General features: G+C 36.7%; 1 protein-coding gene and 2 pseudogenes across 2 annotated transcripts; all 3 read right to left on the bottom strand.

Annotated features, from left to right (window-relative positions):
* Positions 1–4,194: 4,194 nt before the first annotated feature.
* LOC143623424 (putative transcription factor At1g61730) lies at positions 4,195–5,287 on the bottom strand (annotated as a pseudogene).
* Positions 5,288–5,863: 576 nt separating this feature from the next.
* LOC143623446 (2-oxoisovalerate dehydrogenase subunit alpha 2, mitochondrial-like) lies at positions 5,864–10,181 on the bottom strand. Its single transcript, XM_077094354.1, has 9 exons — positions 9,936–10,181; positions 8,287–8,451; positions 8,035–8,217; positions 7,805–7,962; positions 6,920–7,019; positions 6,706–6,817; positions 6,485–6,624; positions 6,231–6,416; positions 5,864–6,154 (listed from the first exon to the last, which is right to left on the bottom strand). Exons 1-9 carry the CDS (start codon positions 10,179–10,181, stop codon positions 5,987–5,989), a joined length of 1,458 nt encoding a protein of 485 aa, XP_076950469.1. The 3' UTR covers positions 5,864–5,986.
* A 1,256-nt stretch (positions 10,182–11,437) lies between these two features.
* Positions 11,438–16,895, bottom strand: LOC143623447 (2-oxoisovalerate dehydrogenase subunit alpha 2, mitochondrial-like; annotated as a pseudogene). The gene is made up of 9 exons (XR_013151896.1): positions 16,530–16,895; positions 14,305–14,495; positions 14,027–14,209; positions 12,999–13,156; positions 12,809–12,908; positions 12,609–12,732; positions 11,989–12,128; positions 11,733–11,918; positions 11,438–11,638 (listed from the first exon to the last, which is right to left on the bottom strand). The product of XR_013151896.1 is annotated as a 2-oxoisovalerate dehydrogenase subunit alpha 2, mitochondrial-like (transcript).
* Positions 16,896–22,524: the final 5,629 nt, after the last annotated feature.

The following is a 22,524-nucleotide window of genomic DNA, read 5'->3' as shown; positions in this document are numbered from 1 at the left end:
TCTACTCTATAAACATACTACATTTATGAGTTTTATTATTCCCGAAATGTTCTGTGACAGTCGCATCTTTTAGCATGTTTTCCCCCAACGATATCAAACTAACAAGAATCCTAACGCCTTTAGTATGTTGAAACTTACTTTATGATCTAAATTCTTGAGTTGGAAGGGATATTTATGACCTTATTTTATAATCTAAGTTACAAACTTAACATATTGTTTTGTAAATTTGCTATTGGAATTTTGATATCAAGCAAAAAAGGAATATAATTTATTCCTTCAAAGGCCTTCAATTTCAATATGCATTCCAAAAATTCAACCAAATATATTAGAATATTCAACCACTTGTCGTTCTAGCAAGCCCGACAAGCGCATAGACTGCAAGTGCAGCAACCTTTAGGTGACGTGTAGGGGTGCTGCAGCGACGATGTTGAGACGGTGGAGACAAAGACCGATAAATTTCAGTTCCTTTGAAAATTTCCAAATTTGTGGTAAATTTCAATGTTTACCCTTAAACATAATAAGCAAAATAATAAACCTCTCTTAATCCTACCGTTACTTCATTAATCATTATAACAACAATTATAAAGAACTATACAAACTTGGTCCATAACAACCAACAGAAAACATATAACATGTTCATTTTTCAATCTCAAACAAACTAAAATGAAGTTCATAACTTCAAGTAACAACACATTCCTAACATAACTGTAGGGGTATGGTACTAAACCCGGTTTTACGACCCTAAATTTATTATGTTTGGCTTATTTTATTATATGGACTAATACAATGTTATTGGGCCGAGGGGTTTTGTGGAGGTAACCCTAACTGGGCTAGGCCCATTAGGGTACCATGATGGTGGCCATGAGGCTCTCTATATAAGGAGGTCTCCACCTCCTTGTTAGAGGGTCATGCTCAATAAGAGCCACCACCCTATTTTTGTGTCTGTAAACAAGAGATCCTCAGGATTTCTTAGCAGTCACCTCCACACCCCCGAAAAGCCATTGCAGGTCTCAAGCAATCAAAGAAGAAGATCAAGTCGTGGTTCGTTCATCTCGAAATCCGTGGAAACATCGTCATGGATCAGGTCAGATTCATTTCATGCTTCGACATTGGCGCCATCCGTGGGACGGCAACAAACTACCCTTCGATTTTCGTCTCGGCTGTCAGATCTCTCCCAGGAAAAACCCAGATCTGGAAGTTTACAGAAAAAGGCTTCAAGGCTTGTTCTATTAAAGCTCAAAAAGATCCATAGATCTAAAAGAGGCTTCCAGATCTGTGCAAAAAAGAAACTACCTGATTCGGATGATCAAGCCTCCGAATCTGTGATGGTTTTAAATTCTCTCCGCTACGAGCTTCAGATCTATCTAGATCTGATTTACAGATCTAGGTCTAGATTACAGACCTGGATTTTAGGTTTAAAATTACAGATCTCTCAAATTGTAGATCCAAAAATTACCAGACTTCCGCCGCCATGCACGCGCGCTCGCGGATTCTCACTCCGCAGCCATGCATGTGCCACCGCAGGAACCACCATGTGGGTTTCGCGCAAAAGACCTCCACCATGTGGGTTTTGCGCAGAAGACTGCCACCACGCATGCTCGCTGGCGGGTCACCATTCCGCCGACATGCGTGAGCGCAACTCTCCGCCATGCACGCGCGCCCGCGAGTCACCACTCCGTCGCCGTGCATGCGCACATAAGGCCACGCGCCAAACTTAAAGGTTGGGAATCCTCATAAACCCATAAGGCCACGCGCCAAACTTAAAGGTTGGGAATCCTCATAAACCCATAAGGCCAAGCGCCAAACTTAAAGGTTGGGAATCCTCATAAACCCATAAGGCCAAGCGCCAAACTTAAAGGTTGGGAATCCTCATAAACCCATAAGGCCAAGCGCCAAACTTAAAGGTTGGGAATCCTCATAAACCCATAAGGCCACGCGCCAAACTTGAAGGTTGGGAATCCTCATAAACCCATAAGGCCACGCGCCAAACTTGAAGGTTGGGAATCCTCATAAACCCATAAGGCAATGCGCCAAACTTAAAGGTTGGGAATCCTCATAAACCCATAAGGCCACGCGCCAAACTTAAAGGTTGGGAATCCTCAAACCCATAAGGCCATGCGCCAAACTTAAAGGTTGGGAATCCTCATAAACCCATAAGGCCACACGCCAAACTTAAAGGTTGGGAATCCTCATAAACCCATAAGGCCATGCGCCAAACTTAAAGGTTGGGAATCCTCATAAACCCATAAGGCCACGCGCCAAACTTAAAGGTTGGGAATCCTCAAACCCATAAGGCCATGCGCCAAACTAAAGGTCGGGAATCCTCATAAACCCATACGGCTTCGCGCCGAATACAAGACCGAACGCGGCTCCACTCCGCTCAACACGCCGTCATAATTAAACCTATTAACACAAGCCACGTCACATGCGCGCCACCGCGGGTCAACCATTCCGCCATTCTACAGGCGCACCGCCATGATGCTTGAGCGCAGTCGCATATCACATGCTCACGCATATTACATATGCTTACGCATCACATGCTCACGCATATCACATCAGCGCACGCAACATCTGCGCATAGCGCATGACACAGCCTGTGAGCACGCGCATGCAACATCTGCGCGTGGCGCATGACACAGTCTACGTGCACGCGCATGCAACATCTGCGCGTGGCGCATGACACAAAGCCAAAGCCTATGCGCAAGCGCATGAAACATCTGCGCATGACACACAGTCTACGTGCACGCGCATGCAACATCTGCGCGTGACGCATGACACAAAGCCAAAACCTATGCGCAAGCGACACAACAAATGAGAATAGTCTAATCCCAAATCAGGATAAGGACAACTTTATTTAGCAGCAATGAACTAGGAGACTATCGTGGTATACCACCACTACATTATCGCGATGGAAGACATCCGAATCTTAGGGCGGGAGCCTAACAATATCCCAAACGGCCACGCGCTAATTTGATATGTTTTTGCAGGTTCGGCTACGAGTCGCACAAGCACATATAACATTATTATTATCTGGCCGATTGCGCCTCCATTATTATTTTGAAAACAAGCTGGGATAGTCATCCTGCGTAGAAGAGGCCCTTGTGGGCCAGTCATTATCGTCATATTATAGCTCATAAGCCGCAACGTGCGCAAGCTTCATTATTTTTATAGCTCGTAAGTCGCATCGCGCGCAAACTTCATTATTCTTATAGCTCGTAAGCTACCTCACGCGCAAACTATTAAGCATCATTATCGAGATGCGCGCTCTATCTTTTATCAGGCCTCGCGCCACTATCGTAAGTCGACATTGCGCGCAAGCTTCATTATTTTATAGCTCGTAAGTCGCCTCGCGCGCAAGCTTCATTATTTTATAGCTCGTAAGTCGCCTCGCGCGCAAGCTTCATTATTTTTATAGCTCGTAAGTCGCCTCGCGCGCAAGCTTCATTATTCTTATAGCTCGTAAGTCGCCTCGCGCGCAAGCTTCATTATTCTTATAGCTCGTAAGCTACCTCGCGCGCAAACTATTAAGCATCATTATCGAGATGCGCGCTCTATCTTTTATCAGGCCTCGCGCCACTATTGTTATGATGCGTGCTATATCTTATTCATGCCAGTGCACCATCATTATCATAAAGATCACAACATGTCACCATCATGGAGAAAACCTCCCAAAACTCAAAGACAATAAAGACAAGGCCGAATAAAAGGGAAAAAAAACCGCCTCATGTCCTAACACACCTTATAAAGTCCAGCGTTCCACCTAAACGCTTGCACGCCTAGGAGCAACACTGGACTTGGGGGGCTTGTAGGGGTATGGTACTAAACCCGGTTTTACGACCCTAAATTTATTATGTTTGGCTTATTTTATTATATGGACTAATACAATGTTATTGGGCCGAGGGGGTTTGTGGAGGTAACCCTAACTGGGCTAGGCCCATTAGGGTACCATGATGGTGGCCATGAGGCTCTCTATATAAGGAGGTCTCCACCTCCTTGTTAGAGGGTCATGCTCAATAAGAGCCACCACCCTATTTTTGTGTCTGTAAACAAGAGATCCTCAGGATTTCTTAGCAGTCACCTCCACACCCCCGAAAAGCCATTGCAGGTCTCAAGCAATCAAAGAAGAAGATCAAGTCGTGGTTCGTTCATCTCGAAATCCGTGGAAACATCGTCATGGATCAGGTCAGATTCATTTCATGCTTCGACAATAACTACACTACAATCTCTTATTAAAAACAAAATTCCCATATTATCATCCATCAACATAAAACCATACATTACCTCAATTCCCAGATGAATTAACGCCTCAAGAACAACCAAAGCTTGCTCTTTTATCAACTCCATCTTATTTAAATAAATCTCAAGCTCCTCCTTCTTCAACCGCCTCCACTTCTCCTCAAACTCAACCCGCTTCGAACCCTCAACCAACTCCATCCCCACCTTCACAATCTCCTCCGTCACAACCGGCCCATCATCCCTCCCGTCATACCTCACAACCCGATTAATATCCACACTCTTCTCAACCAACTCCACCCCTAAACCTTCCTTATCATCCACCCCATTACTCGTACTCGCAGCATTATCATTCTTTTGACTCCCACTGCCCCATATCAACTTCGACAATTCGTACCCTTCCCGTTCGTGACTCTTTGAAAAGCTTCGGTCTTTCCCACCCTTCTCCCGACTCACGTTATTCTCATACTTCTTCCGCAACCTCCTGATCTTATCCACCAACTGGGCACTACTAACATCCACATGTAACGACTTCTTAATAAACTCATGAAACGCGCCCATATCCGCGATCAAACTCTCACCGGTTTCCGACTTATAATCAATCAAACCTTTCAGTATCACAATCTCATCATCCTCACTCCATAACCTCTGAAACAATTGCTTCTTGTAATCATCATCTATAATCTTAGCTTTCTTGAAATCATTATTATTAATATTATTATCATTCACCGGCATCCGCTTACTTCTCTCCATGGGTAATGATTTAATAATCAATTTGGAATCTGGGTTTGGGTTTAAACTGAATCCCACTGGTACGGACGAAATGGTTTTACATTTGGATCAACGGCGGGTGGTAAATCGGAATCTGAATCGGTTTCGGAATCGGAAATGAAGGGTTTTGAATCGGAGAGTTGGTCGGAATCGGAAGCCGATGGTTGGTCATCGTCGGAACCGGAAGTTGCTTCTTCTTCGTCGTCGGAAGTTGAATAATTGGGGGTCAATTGATTGTGCGCCATTGATTGTTTCTAAATTAGGGTTTGCGAAGCTACAGCTGCTGCTGGTTAATTGGGTTGAAATGAATTACAAATACAATGTGACTGAGTGACCAGGTGGTGGTTAGTTGGGTAGTTAATACACAAACGGTCCTTAAATCATTTTTTAATGGCATTTGTGCCCTTATAAATCTTATTTTATACTTTTTAAAAAAAAATTTTGCAAACTTTTCTCACTTGGCAAGATCTTTTCCATCCTTGCTACTCCACTTGTGGCAAGTGGCATGTTGGGGTTAGCAGGTTCATATGTTTTGGGTTGACGGATTGACGAGTTGAATTCTTCAGTTATTTCTATGCTCCTATACTTATTCGTGTTATGTTGTACCTATTTAAAATTTGTTGTGTTCTGGTCGGTGCGTGTTTGTTTAATTTTTAATGAGTAATATCTGATGACTCGGTAACAGTTTAACAATTTAGAGAATTAATTACTACGATTCATGAGAAAATTTTGATGTTATAATTTGTGTTATTTTAATTGTTGATGTGTATTTCTATCTTATTTACAATTAACAAACTTAGTTTATATATTTAGTTGCATATTAGAATAAGCTAATGCATATAATTAAAGAATTAGCGGTTAAAACTAATAGAGATCTCAAACTAACAATGTTAACAATTACACCAACAGTACGAGTCCTGTTCTGTGGTGAATCGACAACGACAAGTACAACAACCTAACACATATTAGTCATACATAAACCTTACAAGGGAACATCAGCAGGATAATCTTCCCCATGTTTCTTGACCGTTTCCCTTACGAAAACCTCCTGCTCGTTAAGGTTTCTAGGGGGGACATCATATACATCATTAAACATGTCTGCCACCGGAGGCTTTTCTATCCGTTCTGCAACCTGAATCGCTTGTGCCACCTACCAAGATCACAATTTTAAAAATCAAAAATTAAATAAAGAAAGAAAAGTCAAACATAAAGTCAAAAGATTTTACCTGTTTCCTAATGTTGCTACGGTATTGAGATTCCGCCACGTCATCCCACCATCCTTCGTTTTCAATCCATTTTTTAAGCCTCTTTACAGGGTTTTGATCGCCTTTCCATCTTTCTATTTCATCAACCGAGCGATACCTCGTTGAATCATCAGATGTCGTATGGTGTCCCGCTCTATACGTGAGCGCCTATATTAAAATAAAAACATATCAGATTTGTAATAAGTTTGGCATCAAAAGTCAAAGCATGCACAAACCTCGATTAAAACTGGAGTTTGTTCGTTAATAGCCAGTTTCCGTGCTTCGCGAACAGCATTATAGATAGCAAGAGCATCATTACCATCTATTCTGATGCTAGGAACACCATACGCCTTCCCTCTAACAACAACACCATCACCTACAGTTGACCATTTGACCAAAGAGTCAACTTAAATATAAGTGGTAAAATTGAAAATCTAAAGAAACAATATATAAATACTTCTAAATTGTTCATTGACTGGTGTACTAATAGCCCATCCATTGTTTCGACAGAAGAAAATAACCGGGACCTCCAAAACCGCAGCAAAGTTCAATGCAGCATGAAAATCTCCCTGTGATTAATTAGTGTAACAAAAATTAAATAATCAAGATTTCAATTATAATGAAGAATGTATACTTAAATGAAGCAATAAACGGTAATATTGTGTATTTACCGTACTAGTGCCTCCATCGCCAAAATAAGTGATTACACATGAATCTTGTTTTTCCATCTTGAGAGAATATGCAGCACCAACTGCGTGCGGGATTTGTGTTCTAGAATATATAAAACTAATTAGTCTTGTAAACGTGTAAGATTTGTATTATTTTAATAATAATGCAATATTTTGAATTAATTGATCTTAGAAGTTTAATGTATTAGAAAGTACGCCTGTAGACGAAGCAAACTTTTAGTGAACCGTTCGGCTGAAAATTCGTATATACATTCGTTTATTTGCTAATCAAATGAACATGAATAAATGCCCCCGTCCATTCATTTATGCTCGTGAACGTTTATTTACATTTGTTCACCTAAGTTCGTGTATATGTTCATTTATTTTTTCAGGCCCATTATAAATTAGTCTCGTTTAAACAATAAGAATATCACCTATAACACTTTAGTAAAGTTTTATTAATTTTTTAGATCCAGCAGATTGATGTTCAGTACTTCAGTTTGCTATTTTATGGTGTTAGCTCAGTTATGTTCATTTATTTCCATGCATCTATGTTTAGTAATGTTCGTTCGTTTATACTACTAATGAACAAACAAAAACGAACACGAACATATTCATTTTTGTAACTAACTTGCACGAACAAGAAAACCTCGTTTATTGAAATGTTCTTGTTCGATCGTTTGTGTTGTTAAAATTAGATGAATGAACACGAACATGCTCCCTTTGTGTTCGTCCAGTTTGTTTACATGCCTACTAAAAGTATGGACATTGACCAATTTTCTAAACTGAACACTTTGACTTATTAAATATAAAATAAGCCAAATTGACAGTTCATAAGTAAACGGGTCAAACTGCCACCTAATATGGAAAGTAAAGTTGAAATCTTACGCGACTGTTGATGCGACTGTAATGTAATTATGTTTTCTAGACCCGTAATGTACAGGCATCTGTCTTCCTTTACCATACTCATGTTTGTTTCCAAATAACTGATTTGCAAACTCTTGTAAAGTAAATCCTCTCCAGAGTAGGGCTCCAGGTTCCCTGTACTGCATCAATATAAGATTAATCATATTAGCGTCTTCCACATCAACGTAAGTTCACGTGTTTTAAAAAGTAACCTGAGGGAAGACAAAGTCATTATTATCAAGAGCTGCTGCTGATGCAATATTAATTGCTTCCTCCCCTGTTGTGGTTGCGTAAAATGATATTCTTCCTTGTCTCTGTGACTCATAGAAAACAGTATCCATAACTTCAAGTGTTACCATGTTGGTATACATCTTCACAGCTAGTTCTTTATTAATCTGCACATTCAAAAACAGCAAAATCATTTCATTATTTCTTCAGGAAAAATAAGAATGTTTTGTGGTTACCTTTAGTGGATCAATATCAGTGAATGGTTGACCGTTGTCATCAAGCACGCGGTAACAGTTGACCCTTTCTTCATTGGCATTGGATGTGAATATCAGGTTTTTGGTAAATTTGACTTTTCCACCTGGAAAATCTAGGATCTGACTGGATGGTGATTCAACAGGCAACTGTAGTAAAATAGATATATTTATAAGGATTAGTAAGTATGTAAAACAAACATATTAGGGCCTAAAAGATTCTAAAGTTATGATTATATGTTAAAATATTCAGTGTTATAAAAATCAGTATTAGGGGCCGATTAATCAGACATCGGTGATCAACCGATGCGATTTCAGCTAAATGTACCTAAAACCGATTTCAGCTAAATGTACCTAAAACCGGTCATCGGTCAAAGAAGGTCCAATGCGTAAAAAAATTGGTCAAATTTTGGTCAGATTAGTAAAAATCGGTCAAATTGGTAAAAATCGGTCAAATTTCCGTCAGATTTCGTCAAAATTGGTCAAATTTCGGTCCAAATCGGTCAAATCTGTCAAAATTGGTCAAAATATTTGAAGAATATGAAAAATTATATATATAGTTTATTGTGTGTGTATAACTTTGAAAAAATATATATAAAATAATAAAAATCCAATCCAATTAATCCACATTAATCGGTAGTGGGTACCCCACCGCCTAACCATCGCCTAGCGAGTTCTGCAACTCTAAAAATACCCTTTAAATTAGCCAAAACTTATACATAAACAAATATTCATACATTAACAATCAGATATAAACACTATAAACTAATTATCTACAGCTAGTAATCATAATAATCGGATAGTCATGTACAAAGGTGTTTTCAGCTTAATATCCCCAAAATACTAACAATGCTCAATCCAATCTTCATATAGTATTAGTTTGACCTAAAAAGTCAAAATGTGCACATTTTCTTCACATTCTAAAATGTTAAATCAATTTTATGAACAAAAAACCAAAATAATCAAGTTAAAAGTAACCTATTGCTCATTATGATCCATACACCTACGGGTGTGCATAGTTCGGTTTGATCGGTTTGGGCTAAAACCGAAACTTCGGTTTTTGAATATTCGAAAACTGTCTGGTTTCGGTTCTTTCGGTTTTGTCTTTTTGGTTTTCGATTTTGATACTTTCGCTTTTGCCATTTAAGCTTGAAAATTTTGGGTCGAAAAAAATTGTGGTTCAAAATAATGAATTTGCGTCTAAATCATTTTGCGCTATAATATTTATTAAAGTCTTATAAATTACTTAAAATAAATAACATAAACTGAAAAACTAGAAATTCAGTTTGGTTCAGTTCGGTTGTTACAAAAACATATAACCAAACTGTCGGTTTTTGTTCTGGTTCGGTCTTTTCAGTTTGGTTTTCTCGGTTTTATGGTTTCGGATCAGTTTTTTCAGTTTCATGCACACAATGTCAATAATCAACATTAGCAAAAAAAAATTTAATAATTAATAATAATAATAATAATAATAATAATAATAATAATAATAATAATAATTTGGGCATAGATATCCACAGAATCTAAAATTCAAATTCACTACAAATTGTCACCAAAATAATTAAATTAAACTCAATCCAAACAACAATAACAGTACATTATGTCCTAATTTATATTTAAACCTAAATTACAACCTGATCGATGTGACTGGTGGCAGTCGTAGTCGCATGCGATCGTCTCGCAACGTAATCCACGGCCCGATTACCGGTTAAATAATAATTTGCATGTTTCGGAACAGGTAATGGTGAGATAGTGTGAAGAAGACGGTGATGAAAGAGTGGATTAGTGACGTGAGATGTAGAATTGGTGTATTGAAGCTTGGATTTGAGAGTGTGGATGATGATTAAGTGTTTGGATTTTGTTAAGTAGGTAGAAGCCATTGGAGCTTTAAAGTTATCGAAGAACAAGTGAGTGAGTGAGTTGAGTTGAAGAAGATGATGATATATGCAGACGTAGTAATTGTCGTTTGGCTAAAGTACGTTCAAATCAACACAGAAAAAAGTGCTTCACATTATTACTTTACTTCGTTCGTTGTTGTTGTACTTGGAAAGCGAGAAACGAGTCTATTTTATATTTTTATTCGGGAGAGAGAATTTGGTATTCGATAGACCATAAACCAGTTCGGGTTAGTCAACAAAAGTCAAAACCAGTTTGTACATAATCGGTTTCAACCCGGTTTGGTATCTGTTTGATTGTCAGGTCAGTTCGGTCAACCGGTCTTTTTGCCCACCTCTAGTGTTCGAAGGGGTGGAGAAGATCAAGTCATTGGACTACATTTGGATTAAAAAACAGATCGTCTGTTAAATCATTGTTATGGAAATATTGATGCAGTTTCTCTTTATATCTAGTGTTTGTGTTTGTGTTGTGTTCTTTGGCCTCTAGCTTCTTGCTAGTGTGTTGTTTTTAATTAAAGTAGTTGCTTGAGAAAAATATATAATATAAATTGGTATATATGATGCCTTACAACATATTATTTATGAGTAAATATAAAGGTTAGTATAACACCCGTAATCTTAATCCTACTCAAACTAGGATATACATGGATCTACCAACGTTAAAAGCACAGTTTTTGGAGACTACATGTTGTACTTATTTGATCAAGTTATGCAAGAAACCGAACATGATATTGCATAAACCTTATGTGATTTCTTTTTATTAATAATAAACAAGAACGGAACACAAACTAAAATGAAAACTTTTGATGCGTTTGTATAACACTCACAATATTAATCCTACTCAAACTAGGAAATTAATAACTAATTATAAATATAAATTACTAAATAATCTTTATTTTAAACATCAAGATAAATATGAAATAACCTAAACTCCCCTTTAACTTTAGATTTCCATCAATCCATCATACCCACCCATTAGGATTTTCACGTACCACTTTTGTACTTTTTGTATTAATCGTCCGGGTCCTTTAGGATGGTATTGCACTATGTAAACTGCAAACCTGTGTAAATTCACCTATCGTATTCTATGAATAAAACATATTTTGAGTATGCCAACAGGTATATTGAGTAAATGCATATACGAAAACTACATGTTGTACTACATGATTCTGAATAGTGCTAATAATGAGCTCAAAATATGTAAAATGATATTGATTTACAGCTTTCATGGGATTATTATAAATTAGTAAGATCCACACATTATGACAATTGATTTACACTGCGACATTGGAGGGATATTCCTGTGCATGTTTCTTGATATGTTTTCTTAACGAATCCTGTTGCTCGTTAAGGTTTTTAGGCGGGACATCATATACATCATTAAACATGTCTGCAACCAGAGGTTTGCCCACCCGTTCTGCAGCTTGAATCGCATGTGATAGCTGCACGCATAAGAAGTTACACAAGTTAAGTCAAATCCAATTGTCAACAGAAGTCAATGTTGACTCAAGTCAAACATAAAGTCAAAGATGTTACCTGCATCCTTATGCTGCTACGGTGTTCCATCTCCACCTGATCGCTCCACCAACCGTTGCTTTCGATCCATTTCTTAAACCTCTTAACGGGGCTTTGATCATCTCGCCACCATTCAATTTCATCAGCCGGACGATACTTGGTTGAGTTATCTGATGTGGAATGGTGTCCTGCTCTATATGTGAGTGCCTATGATTACAAAAGTCAAAGTCAAAGTCAAGTCAAAGTAAGAAAGTAAACAGTCAAAACTATATCAAACCTCAATTAAAACAGGTGTTTGTTTCTCAATAGCCATTTTGCGCGCCTCATAAACAGCCGAATAGATCGCAAGAGCATCGTTACCATCTACTCGAATACTAGGAATTCCGTACGCCTTTCCTCTTACAACAACACCGTCACCTACAGTTGACCAAAAGTCAAACGACATAAGTATATATATATCAATGAAAAATGTCGCATTAACTAAAGGCATAAATACCTCTAAGCTGATCACTAATTGGTGCCCTGCTTGCGGTGCGCGCATATAATGTATATATGTGTGAACCCTCGGGTGGGCAAAAGTAAAATTGCACTAATTTTGACGTTATTTTACTAATTTTGTGAAAATAATGTTAAAAGTGATGGAAGGTTAATCAGGCATCATGTGGTGGCGTTGATAGCCGAAAGACAAGGGTACATGCACCAATCAGCCGGCGTCCCGATGATTGAGTGCTATGTGCCTTATGTAATATGTCCAAGGCTTGATGCAAAACTACTATCGAGCCGGGGGTCTCACCGGAAGCAGCCTCTCTATCCCCATGGGGTAGAGGTAAGGCTGTCTACATCTTACCCTCCTCAGACCCTACCATAGCTTTGCTATTGGTGGGATATACTGAGTACGATGATGATGATGATGAAGCTGATCACTAATTGGAGTACTAATAGCCCATCCATTATTTCTACAGAAAAATATTACTGGGGCCTCCATAACCGCAGCAAAGTTCAAACCCGCATGAAAATCTCCCTGCAACAAAATTTAAATAATCAAATTCCAGATATAAAAATTACTCAAATAACTGAAAAACTTAATCAGTACTTACCGTACTACTTCCTCCGTCACCAAAATAAGTGATTGCGCATGAATCTTTCTTTTCCATCTTCATGGAATACGCAGCACCAACCGCCTGTGGGATTTGTGTCCTGGAAAATTAAAAAGATGTTCATGATTATATATAAAAACTGGCATCATGGCATGTGGGTTGGGTATGATTATTAAGATTAGTATCTTACGCCACAGTTGATGACACTGTAACGTAATTAAGCTTTTTAGACCCGTAATGAATAGGCATTTGTCTTCCTTTTCCTTGATCATATTTATTTCCAAATAACTGATTTGCAAACTCTTGTAAAGTGAATCCTCTCCATAATAGAACTCCAGGTTCTCTATACTGCATTAACATAAGGTTTTTGTGTATCAATAATACTTCCATATTTAAATTTCAAAAGTTAAAAAATATAAAACAAAAAAGTTGTGTAACATCCAACCCTCAGACCTGGGCCTGTAAACGAAACGAACGAAGCATTTTTGTACGTTTGTTTATGTTCATTTGTTAACAATACAAATGAACAATTCACGAACATAAAAGAACCGGCATGACTGGACATTAAATGAACATAATAAAGCGACCACCAATTAAAAGTAAACGTAAAAATCAATTAGTTGGGCCTTAAAAAAAGTAGATTAAATTGTAAAGAGTGATATTTTAATTTCATAAAACTAGAGTGACCTAGAGCTTTTTAATGAATATATAAACAAACTTAAACTAACAAAGTAACAAACATAAAAGAATGAACATAAACGAACATTGACAGACACAAATGAACAAACGAGACACGTGTTCATGCTCATTCGTTTAACTAAATGCACAAAAAACATTGTTCATGTTCGTTCACTTATTCAGTAAACGAACATAAACGAACAAACGTAATGAGTGATCATAAATGAACATTATGAACGAATGACACATGTGTTCATGTTCATTCATTTAACTAAATGAACAAAAATTGTTGTTCATGTTCGTTCACTTTAAAGGAGCAAACTTAAATGAACCAGACATGTGTTCATGTTCGTTCATTTAACTCAATGAAAAAAATATGTATTGTTCTTCTTCATTTTTTCAGTAAACTAACTTTGTGCCCAAACTATTCACAGACGGTTCAGTACACGTTTGGTTCGTTTACATGCCTACTCAGACCAACCAAAATAGTTCACTTTATCCGCTAGTAGCTCACAGCATTTTTTTAACAAGTAAACTAACCTGAGGGAAGACAAAATCACTATTCTTAAGGGCGGCTGCGGATGCTATATTAATTGCTTCTTCACCAATTGTGGTTAAATAGAAGGATATCCTTCCTTGTCTTTGTGCTTCATAGAAAATAGTATCCATAACTTGTAGTGTTATCATATCTGTATACATCTTGACAGCTAGTTCTTTGCTCATCTTTATGTTCAAAGTCCAAAACAATCATTTGTTATTTCAGAATTTTTTTTTAAAAAAAAAGTCTTATTAATTATGTAACTCACTATTTGGTTCACCTTAAAAGAATCATTATCAACGATTAACTCGCCATTTTCGTTAAGAACTCGATAACAATTAGTCCTTTCCTCGTTACAACCGGGTGTGAATATCCTTTTAGGGGTAAACTTGACTTTTCCACCTGGAAAATTTAGTTCTTGCTGTAATGATGCTTCAACAGGCAGCTGTATCAAGATAGATATATTAATGACTGATATCTACATCATAAGTTTAGTCTATTTTTTTATTCACATAGTTTTTACTTCAAGATATAAAATCTGTCAATGAATTTAAAATTGATATTAGAAAGTGAAATGTGTCAAAAAAGTTGTAACACAAAATAATCAAAACTGTCATTGAGATTGGCATTTGTGATTCTGTTTGGTTGATAAAATAATCAACTTTGATATGTAAGTTTATTAAATAAGCAGAATGTGAGTTTGGTTAAAGTTGGTTTGATAACTTAAAATAGGAGTATGCTAGCAAAATAATATTTTTTTAATGGCAAAAATTGGCTTAATAACTTCAAAGAACATGTGCTGCTGAGTTGGTGAAGTTTGACTTTGATGATATTGGTTAATTGCTAGATTATATGTATATGATATTAATTAGTTTGGTCAGATCTCAAATAAGAAAATAATAATGACTTGTTAAGCAAAGTTGATAGTGGTGACATTTACAATAGCAAAGTTATGATAGTCAAGTGAAAATTTTCATATTTGTTCCTAAGTCAAAAAAATTGTTCCATTTGATGTAAAAAGTCAACCTTAAAAAGTCTTTCAATTATGTATAAAAAAAGTTACCTTCTTCATTCACACTCGTGTTACATCAGGAGTCAAATTTAAAAATTTGTTCAATTTACTTTTATGTAAAATTTATATCATCGAAATAATCTACACAAGATTGAGTAGCTAAAAGCTTGAATTAACTTAAACTTAAATTAAAAGTATTTAATAAACTAGTCTAGGCCAAGCTAGGAGTTTGATAAGTCTGACTAAGCTAAACCAACAATATATTTTAAAGTTATACTATTTATATAATACATTTAATATAAATATTATTATGTACTTAAATTATATATAACATGTGTCGCAACAATTACACACGCAAACAAAACATATATAATTAAATAATAATAAATAAAACATGAACTGGTAGAGTTCGATCTCTTAACGATACTCATATCGGGGCGGACACATCCTACATGGTCTAGGGTCAAGTGGCGTACGGATTTAACTGAGACGAAAAATTAATAAAGAAAATTAACAAATTAACAAAAAAGTTATTCTGACCAAATAACAAATGTAATTTAGTCTTCAATAAATGTTAACAAATGATAACGATTCGAGTGGTTAAGCTCGTCTCTTGAGTCAATTTACCGGAGCCAAACCATGAGGGTAGATATATATTTATTTTATCATTTTCTCTTTTTAATATCTCTTTTAGAATTCAATCCAAAAAAATATTAACCAACTCAATATGAAAAAAAGTTATGTTACCTGACTGGTAAAAATATTAACCTTACACATGATCGGTTCATTTACTACCCCATGAAAGCTAACCATTTTTACGTATTTTATTTTTGAAACAGATCCATCATTATTTATAATTCATACAACTAATTGATAGTATTTAAAATTAATATTTGTGATTCTATTCAGGGAATCTAGAAACATCAATTAAACCGATATCACAACAATAAACTAAAAACATTTCGTAACAATATACAAACCGATGTGGCGATGTCATGTTGAGATCGGTAGCATACGGGTATGAAATCTGTATCGCAAAATATTGATACCAACAATGAGTTAAACCATTTATATATTTAAATCTTATATTTTATGTATATTTTTAAAAATATAAACCTTATAAAATTTGATTGGATCTTGATTACTATAATTATGTCCAAAACTTTTTTTTCGTAATTCATTTAAACAAGTTTAAATTTTTTGGTATAAACTAAAAAAATTAAAAATCATAAAAAATAAAAGAAACCGCAACCGATTGTTATAACCTTAATTATTGTTTAAATAAATTAGTTTTTATATTTCATTACTCGTTATTACGGGTCTTTTTATTTCTGCACAGTTAGGTATTTAAAATCTCGAAGACAGTCAAAATGATACGAAAACAGAAAACATGAAAAAATAGATACCGGTACCAATTGTATTCGGTAAAGAATGATCATCCATGGATTCCATGATCACAAATTACATTGATGAAGTTATTACAGTTTACCGACCTGATCGATCTCCTCGCTAACCGGAAACCGACTCAAACCCGCGGTAGAAAGTGCCATTTTTAATCCACGGAGAACCCGCGTGGTTCAGCAATGGCGGAGGCGATATCGAATGAATAAAACGACGAGAAAACACCGAATCGGTAACTGAAGAAGCATGATTAATGGATCCAAACATGTAAATCTTGCTTAATTTGATATTATTAATAATAATTTTATTGGATTTTGATAAGTAAGAAGCTGCCATGGAAGTTGAGTTGATAAACAGAAACAGAGGATTTGATATTTGAGGAATTAAATGATGGAGTTGAGTGTTGGAAAATGGTTATTTATTAAGGCTTTGGCTGTTAAAAATAAAATAAAATATAATAATTTGAATAAATAAATAAATAGGCTTGTGTTCACTAAACTAACTCCAAGTGGATGGATAGATACAGATACAATAATCAGTCATGGCTGTCTTATCACAAAGTTGGTCACGTAAGAATTGGTTTTTTATATTTAATTTAAAAATATTCATTCTTATGTAAAAAACGGATAAAACAAAAGGAATGAAGGATTTCACATACTTACGTAAGGATGTATCTACCTGCCTTTTACAGCAAATACATCAAAATCATACGGATTCTTTAGTTGATGTTAAAATTATTAAAATAGACATCGTATTAATTAAAAATATTATTATTATTATTAAATAGATATAGAAAATAAGTTTACCGGTTAAGGACTAAGGATGCTATGGTAGATCAAAATCAATATACAGGTAAAGTGTCAGCTAAACTTTAGCCGCAGTCTTTAGTATTTGATGGAGGCTAAGATTTAGTCACTACTTCTAAACGTGGGCTAAGTTACAGTTTGTTTTTAAAAGGTAAAATTTATGCAGTCTACGAATCACATTTGCAGACATCTCCGTAGCAAAAGAGGTGGACTAAAGTCATGCAATTTGTAATAAGAAGACTGTTTGTTTTTTAACTTTTGTAAACTGCTAGAATAAAATAATATTTAAATATAAAATTTGAAGGTTGTTAATTTCACTTACAGTCAACGTCGAAGTTCGGAAGAAACAAAGGACAGTGGTGGTGGTGGTGGTGGAGAGGTAGCAAAATAGAGAACAATAGGACTATGTCTCGAGTGTTGAATTATCTGTAAATAAGTTTTAATGAGTTGTAACATAAAAATTAAATAATTTGACGTTCTTGTGCACTTTCCCAACACGTGTATATTAGTTTCATGCAAATGAGCTAGTAGTTGAATGGTAAGGGAGGTATTTGGTGTTTCATGTGACCCAGGTTTCATTGCTGCTCCCATCATTTAGTTTTCGACGGTACCCGGGTGATGGTGAGAGATTAGGCGAGTATGCAGTGTTTACTAGTTGAATCATTGAACTGAATGAGTTTTACATACCTTCGAGCGACTGTTCATAGGCGCTGGCCTTAGGTGAGATTTTTCCCTGAATCAAAAGACAAGTATATTCTGATATGATTAATTTAACCAATAGCTTATTTAACAATTTGCTGGGTGTTTAAAAAATAAAGGTATATTAGTGTCATGGTGTTGAATATGACATCAAGGTAACAATTTTTGGTTATAGCAATGATTTTATTGCTACATGACCTGTTACCAAACTACTGGTGGTATTATCCGTCAATTGGTATATTATTAATCCGATTACATAAAGTTAGTATATTTGTATTAAAACAATATAAAGTTGGTAAAATTAATTTATCTTATGGTAGATTTAATTTTAAGAAAATACGGAGCTTGTAGTTAATAGAATACGAACATAAAGTAGTAAACAAATCAATAACAGAGATCGGGGAAGCAAAAAACAACTAAAAATTAAAATCCGTTCAATTAACTGCTCTAGTTCGCCGGTTTAACCAGTATGAATGTATGATAGTTCAAATCAAGACACTTTACATATACTCAATTGGATCAGTTATGTAGTCGGTTTCTGACTCGACTACTATAGGATTTTCAGAATACTTATTAAAGGTGTTCGTATAGACTTTTAATTTGGATAAACCAATTAAATTTTTCAGTTTGTTATTCGGATTGTGTTCTAGTATAAAATTAATAAATCTATGTGTTATTATTTATTTATTTATTATTCACACATTTGGAGTTTTTGATGAACATGATGACAAGGCTTTTTTCAATAATGGATGAATATGATTGAAAAAAAATAAACTTTTGTATCATGAAGCATGGCATATGGATAAACTTGTCTTTGGATGGATATAGTGGCTTAGATTTTTGGACTGCACAACTAAAACTTAAACTTAATACTAGTATTTAATGTTTTATCTAATAGTGATTAATTAGGGTTGGATTTGAGATAAAGAAACCATGAGAAAAGTTCATATCCTTATCCAAGCTAAGCTATTTGATTCTTAGTTACACAATAGTATTAGTAGAATATATCTCATGTGATATTGTGAATTTGTAATTGTTATTATCTCTTCTATATTTATGGTTTATATTTCACCCTATATAAAGGGGTATTATGATTGATAAGAAGAAAAAAAAAACAAACAATTGTATGATGGGTTGCTATTAGGATTAGAGCAAACGGGTTGCTATTAGAGTTAGAGCACGTTTGGCTTTAATACCATATAAGTCAATACTATATTCAATAATTTCCTGATCATTATCAATTATAATTGAAGAAACGTGGATCTACTCACTGGTAGCAGATCTACTTTCCTCGGGTTTTGATTGTACTATTTCACCGATGGTTCTTCTGGATCTGTGTTCTTCCACCTACAAAATGAACAACGCCGTTAACTTACCCCTCAGAAAGGGACAGAGGGGTCCTCTTTGGGGTAACCCTCCGGCGTGAGAATAAGTATGTGTAGGAGAAGATAATAATGTGAGAGTAAGGGAATTTTGAGAGTATTGCTTAATAGCTGAATACTGTATGATTGTGTGACTATGTGTTTCTGTATGTAACTGGCTGTGAGTGAATGTAATTCAATATGATTGAATGTGATATCACTGCCTGTAACTGTCAATGATTGAGTATGAATGTGTCCATCAAAGTGGAGTTGATGCTGTATTTATAGTGCTAGGGTTTCCACTGATTGGGCTCAACCTCGTTGGCCTCCTCCAATCGCATTGCGCCACGTGTCCTCTGGGACACCTGGCGCTTTCTCGTTGGTTGTAATCGCGTGGTAGCACCTGTGTCATGCTGAGTTGTCGACCTTTCATTTGGCAGCTGTCAACATCAGCATATTCTTACTCCTTAAAAAGATGCCTTCTGGAAGGTTGTCTGACGTGCACAATCTAGGTTGCCCTAATCCTGATTTGGATAAGGACGAGGTCGATTATGTGCATGTGTGATATGCGCCAATCCTGAGGATGCGCGATGTCTTCTCTTTATTCTCACGCGCAGATATTTCATGCGCAGATGTGATATGCACGAGCATGTGATATGCGCCGCGCGCTGATGCGCCGCGCGCATATGTGATGCGCGAGCATATGTGTGCCTGGGCATATGATGCCTGAGCATGTTTTGTATGCGCCATGCGCATAGGTTTTGGCTTTGTGCCTTCATAATATCTTTATCTTGTGGGTTGACCCGCCTTGGTCGGTGCTGAGGCGGGTACATACCTCTTCAAGCCCCCCCAGTCTAATGTGTGTCTTATCTCGCGCTAGCGCGGTAAGATAGATATTAGACTTACTGATTTGGTCTTTTTAATGGGATTTTGTCGTTTTCTTGGTTGTTTCCATCGTTGCGCGAAGTTCTATCCATTTGGTTGAAATGAAGGGTCCAAACACGTGTGTAACATCCTAAAATTTTTATATTGATAAATAAAAGAAAGTTATGTTTAGTAAATTCACGTTTTAGTTATTTAATGTCGAGTAAGGAACGGGTCTTGGGCTTGGTTATTTTATGAACTCGGCCTGTCTCGACCCGTAGGAAGCCAACCCGAGCCTAACCAAACCCGTAGTATATAAACGAAAGTTCTTGACACTTCCACCATTTTTCACCATCTTCCTTCACTTACACCCACCCAAACACTCTCATTTCTAGAGAGAGAAGCTAGAGAGAGAAAGTTCTCAAATCACAAATCCGAGTCCACAATCTTGTTCCTAATCGTTTTTGGTAAGTCCCTCTCGAAAATCATCCGTTTTCATAACCATTTCGGCCTCAAATCGAGCAAAAACGTAACTTGAGTTTTCGGGTCAAAAACCGCCTTGTTTTGGTGTCAAAATGCAAGCTTTTGTGTTTAAAAGTACTAGGAATCGATAGCCCTTTCAATCCCGAGCATTTCCATGTCAAAAACTTCGATTTTGGGTCAAAAATCTGGAAAATCTGGAAAACCCGTGGGTTTCTCCGTCGCCCAGCTTGAAGGAGTCGAATCAGACTCATTCGATCGAACCAGTCGATCGAATCAGTCCATTCGATCGAATGCGTAGATCGAACAAGTCCAGTCGACCGAATAGGGAAGCAACCGAATGGTCTCCAACTCATTCGATCGAATGAGTTTTGTATTCGATCGAATGAGTGTTGTATTCGATCGAACGTGTTCCTATTCGATCGAACGTGTTCCTGTTTGATCGAACGTGTTCCTATTAGATCGAACGTGTTGTATTCGATCGAACGTGTTCCTATTCGATCGAACGTGTTCCTATTCGATCGAATCAAGCCAGAACCAAGCTGTTTCCAAGTTCGCCTAAGGTTTAACTTCGCCTGAAGCGAAGTTCGTCTATAAAATAAATTAAAAACCTAATGGAAAATGTGTTAAGGCAGTTATCGAAAATAAAATTTTTCCAAGCTGACCTGGCAGCTTAACCCCAGCCAGGGGCTCTGCCCCTTGGACCCCGCTAGGGGCTGCCGCCCCTAGAACCCCGCTGCCAGGGGCGCTGCCCCCGGACCCCCGTTCGTTGTGGGTCATATATAGATAGAAATACAAACGAGTAGCAGTAGTTAATTGATATGTGTAAATATTATACAGTTAGCCGAGCCCAGTTAAAGAAAGGAATTACGATCAACGGCGAGCGTAACAGGATCCAGGTGAGTTTCTAGCCCCATTCCTTGTTATGTTTTCGGGGCTGTGTGCATACTTGATGTGTTGTTAATACATTTATCCAAAGTGATAAGTGTATGCCATAGGTGATATATGTGATATGTATGAATGATTGCTTGATGGTTCGTGAACGATCTTCGGATATTGCACGTACTGTCAGGTTGTAACGTTATAAATATGGCAAGTATGATATGTATGTTTATGTGTATGAACGTAAGAAAGTTAATAAAAGAAGGAAATGACGGTTGTATGGTTGTATGGTTACGAAAGGGGTACCGAGCCCTAATAATACTCGAGGTATGATGTATGGTTGTATGGTAACGAAGAGGGAATCGAACCCTACTAATATTCGAAAACATGGGACCAGACCCTAATAATATCTGTGATGTTAGGGACCAGACCCTAATAATATCTGTGATGTTAGGGACCAGACCCTCATAATATCTGTGATGATAGGGACCAGACCCTTATAATATCTGTGATGTTAGGGACCAGACCCTTATAATATCTGTGATGTTAGGGACCAGACCCTTATAATATCTGTGAGGTTATAGGGCGAAAGGCTCTTTAAAACGTATGATTATGAATGTAAAGAAAGTATGTAAGTAAGAAAGAAAGTATGTAAGTAAGAATGAAGGTATGAGTACTTATGTGTGTATGAAAGAAAGTTATGAGGTTAAGTACGTATGTATGTAACAAGGTATTGCATGGTAGTGTATGATTAACTAGAACTCACTCAGCGTAGCTGACTTTTAGTATGCACGCAGGTGAGTAGGTTGAGACAGCTGGCTTGAGTGGAGGACACATGGCAGAAGACTAAAGCCTGGCATCTGAAGATCCGATATGTTTTATAAGTTACGTTTTGATTTTGAAAGACATGAGGAATGTTTAAAGACATGATTATGAATTGATATGTAATGTTTTATGAAAGTTTTATATTCCGCGTAAAGTTTTTAATTAACTCT

Source organism: Bidens hawaiensis, unplaced genomic scaffold (assembly GCF_021521415.1).
Source record: "Bidens hawaiensis isolate Kalapana, Puna unplaced genomic scaffold, B.hawaiensis_p1.1 tig00003469_1, whole genome shotgun sequence".
Classification (NCBI taxonomy): domain Eukaryota; kingdom Viridiplantae; phylum Streptophyta; class Magnoliopsida; order Asterales; family Asteraceae; genus Bidens; species Bidens hawaiensis.
The sequence above is the reverse complement of the archived record's forward strand: the minus strand, read 5'-3'. Positions and strand labels throughout refer to the sequence as shown.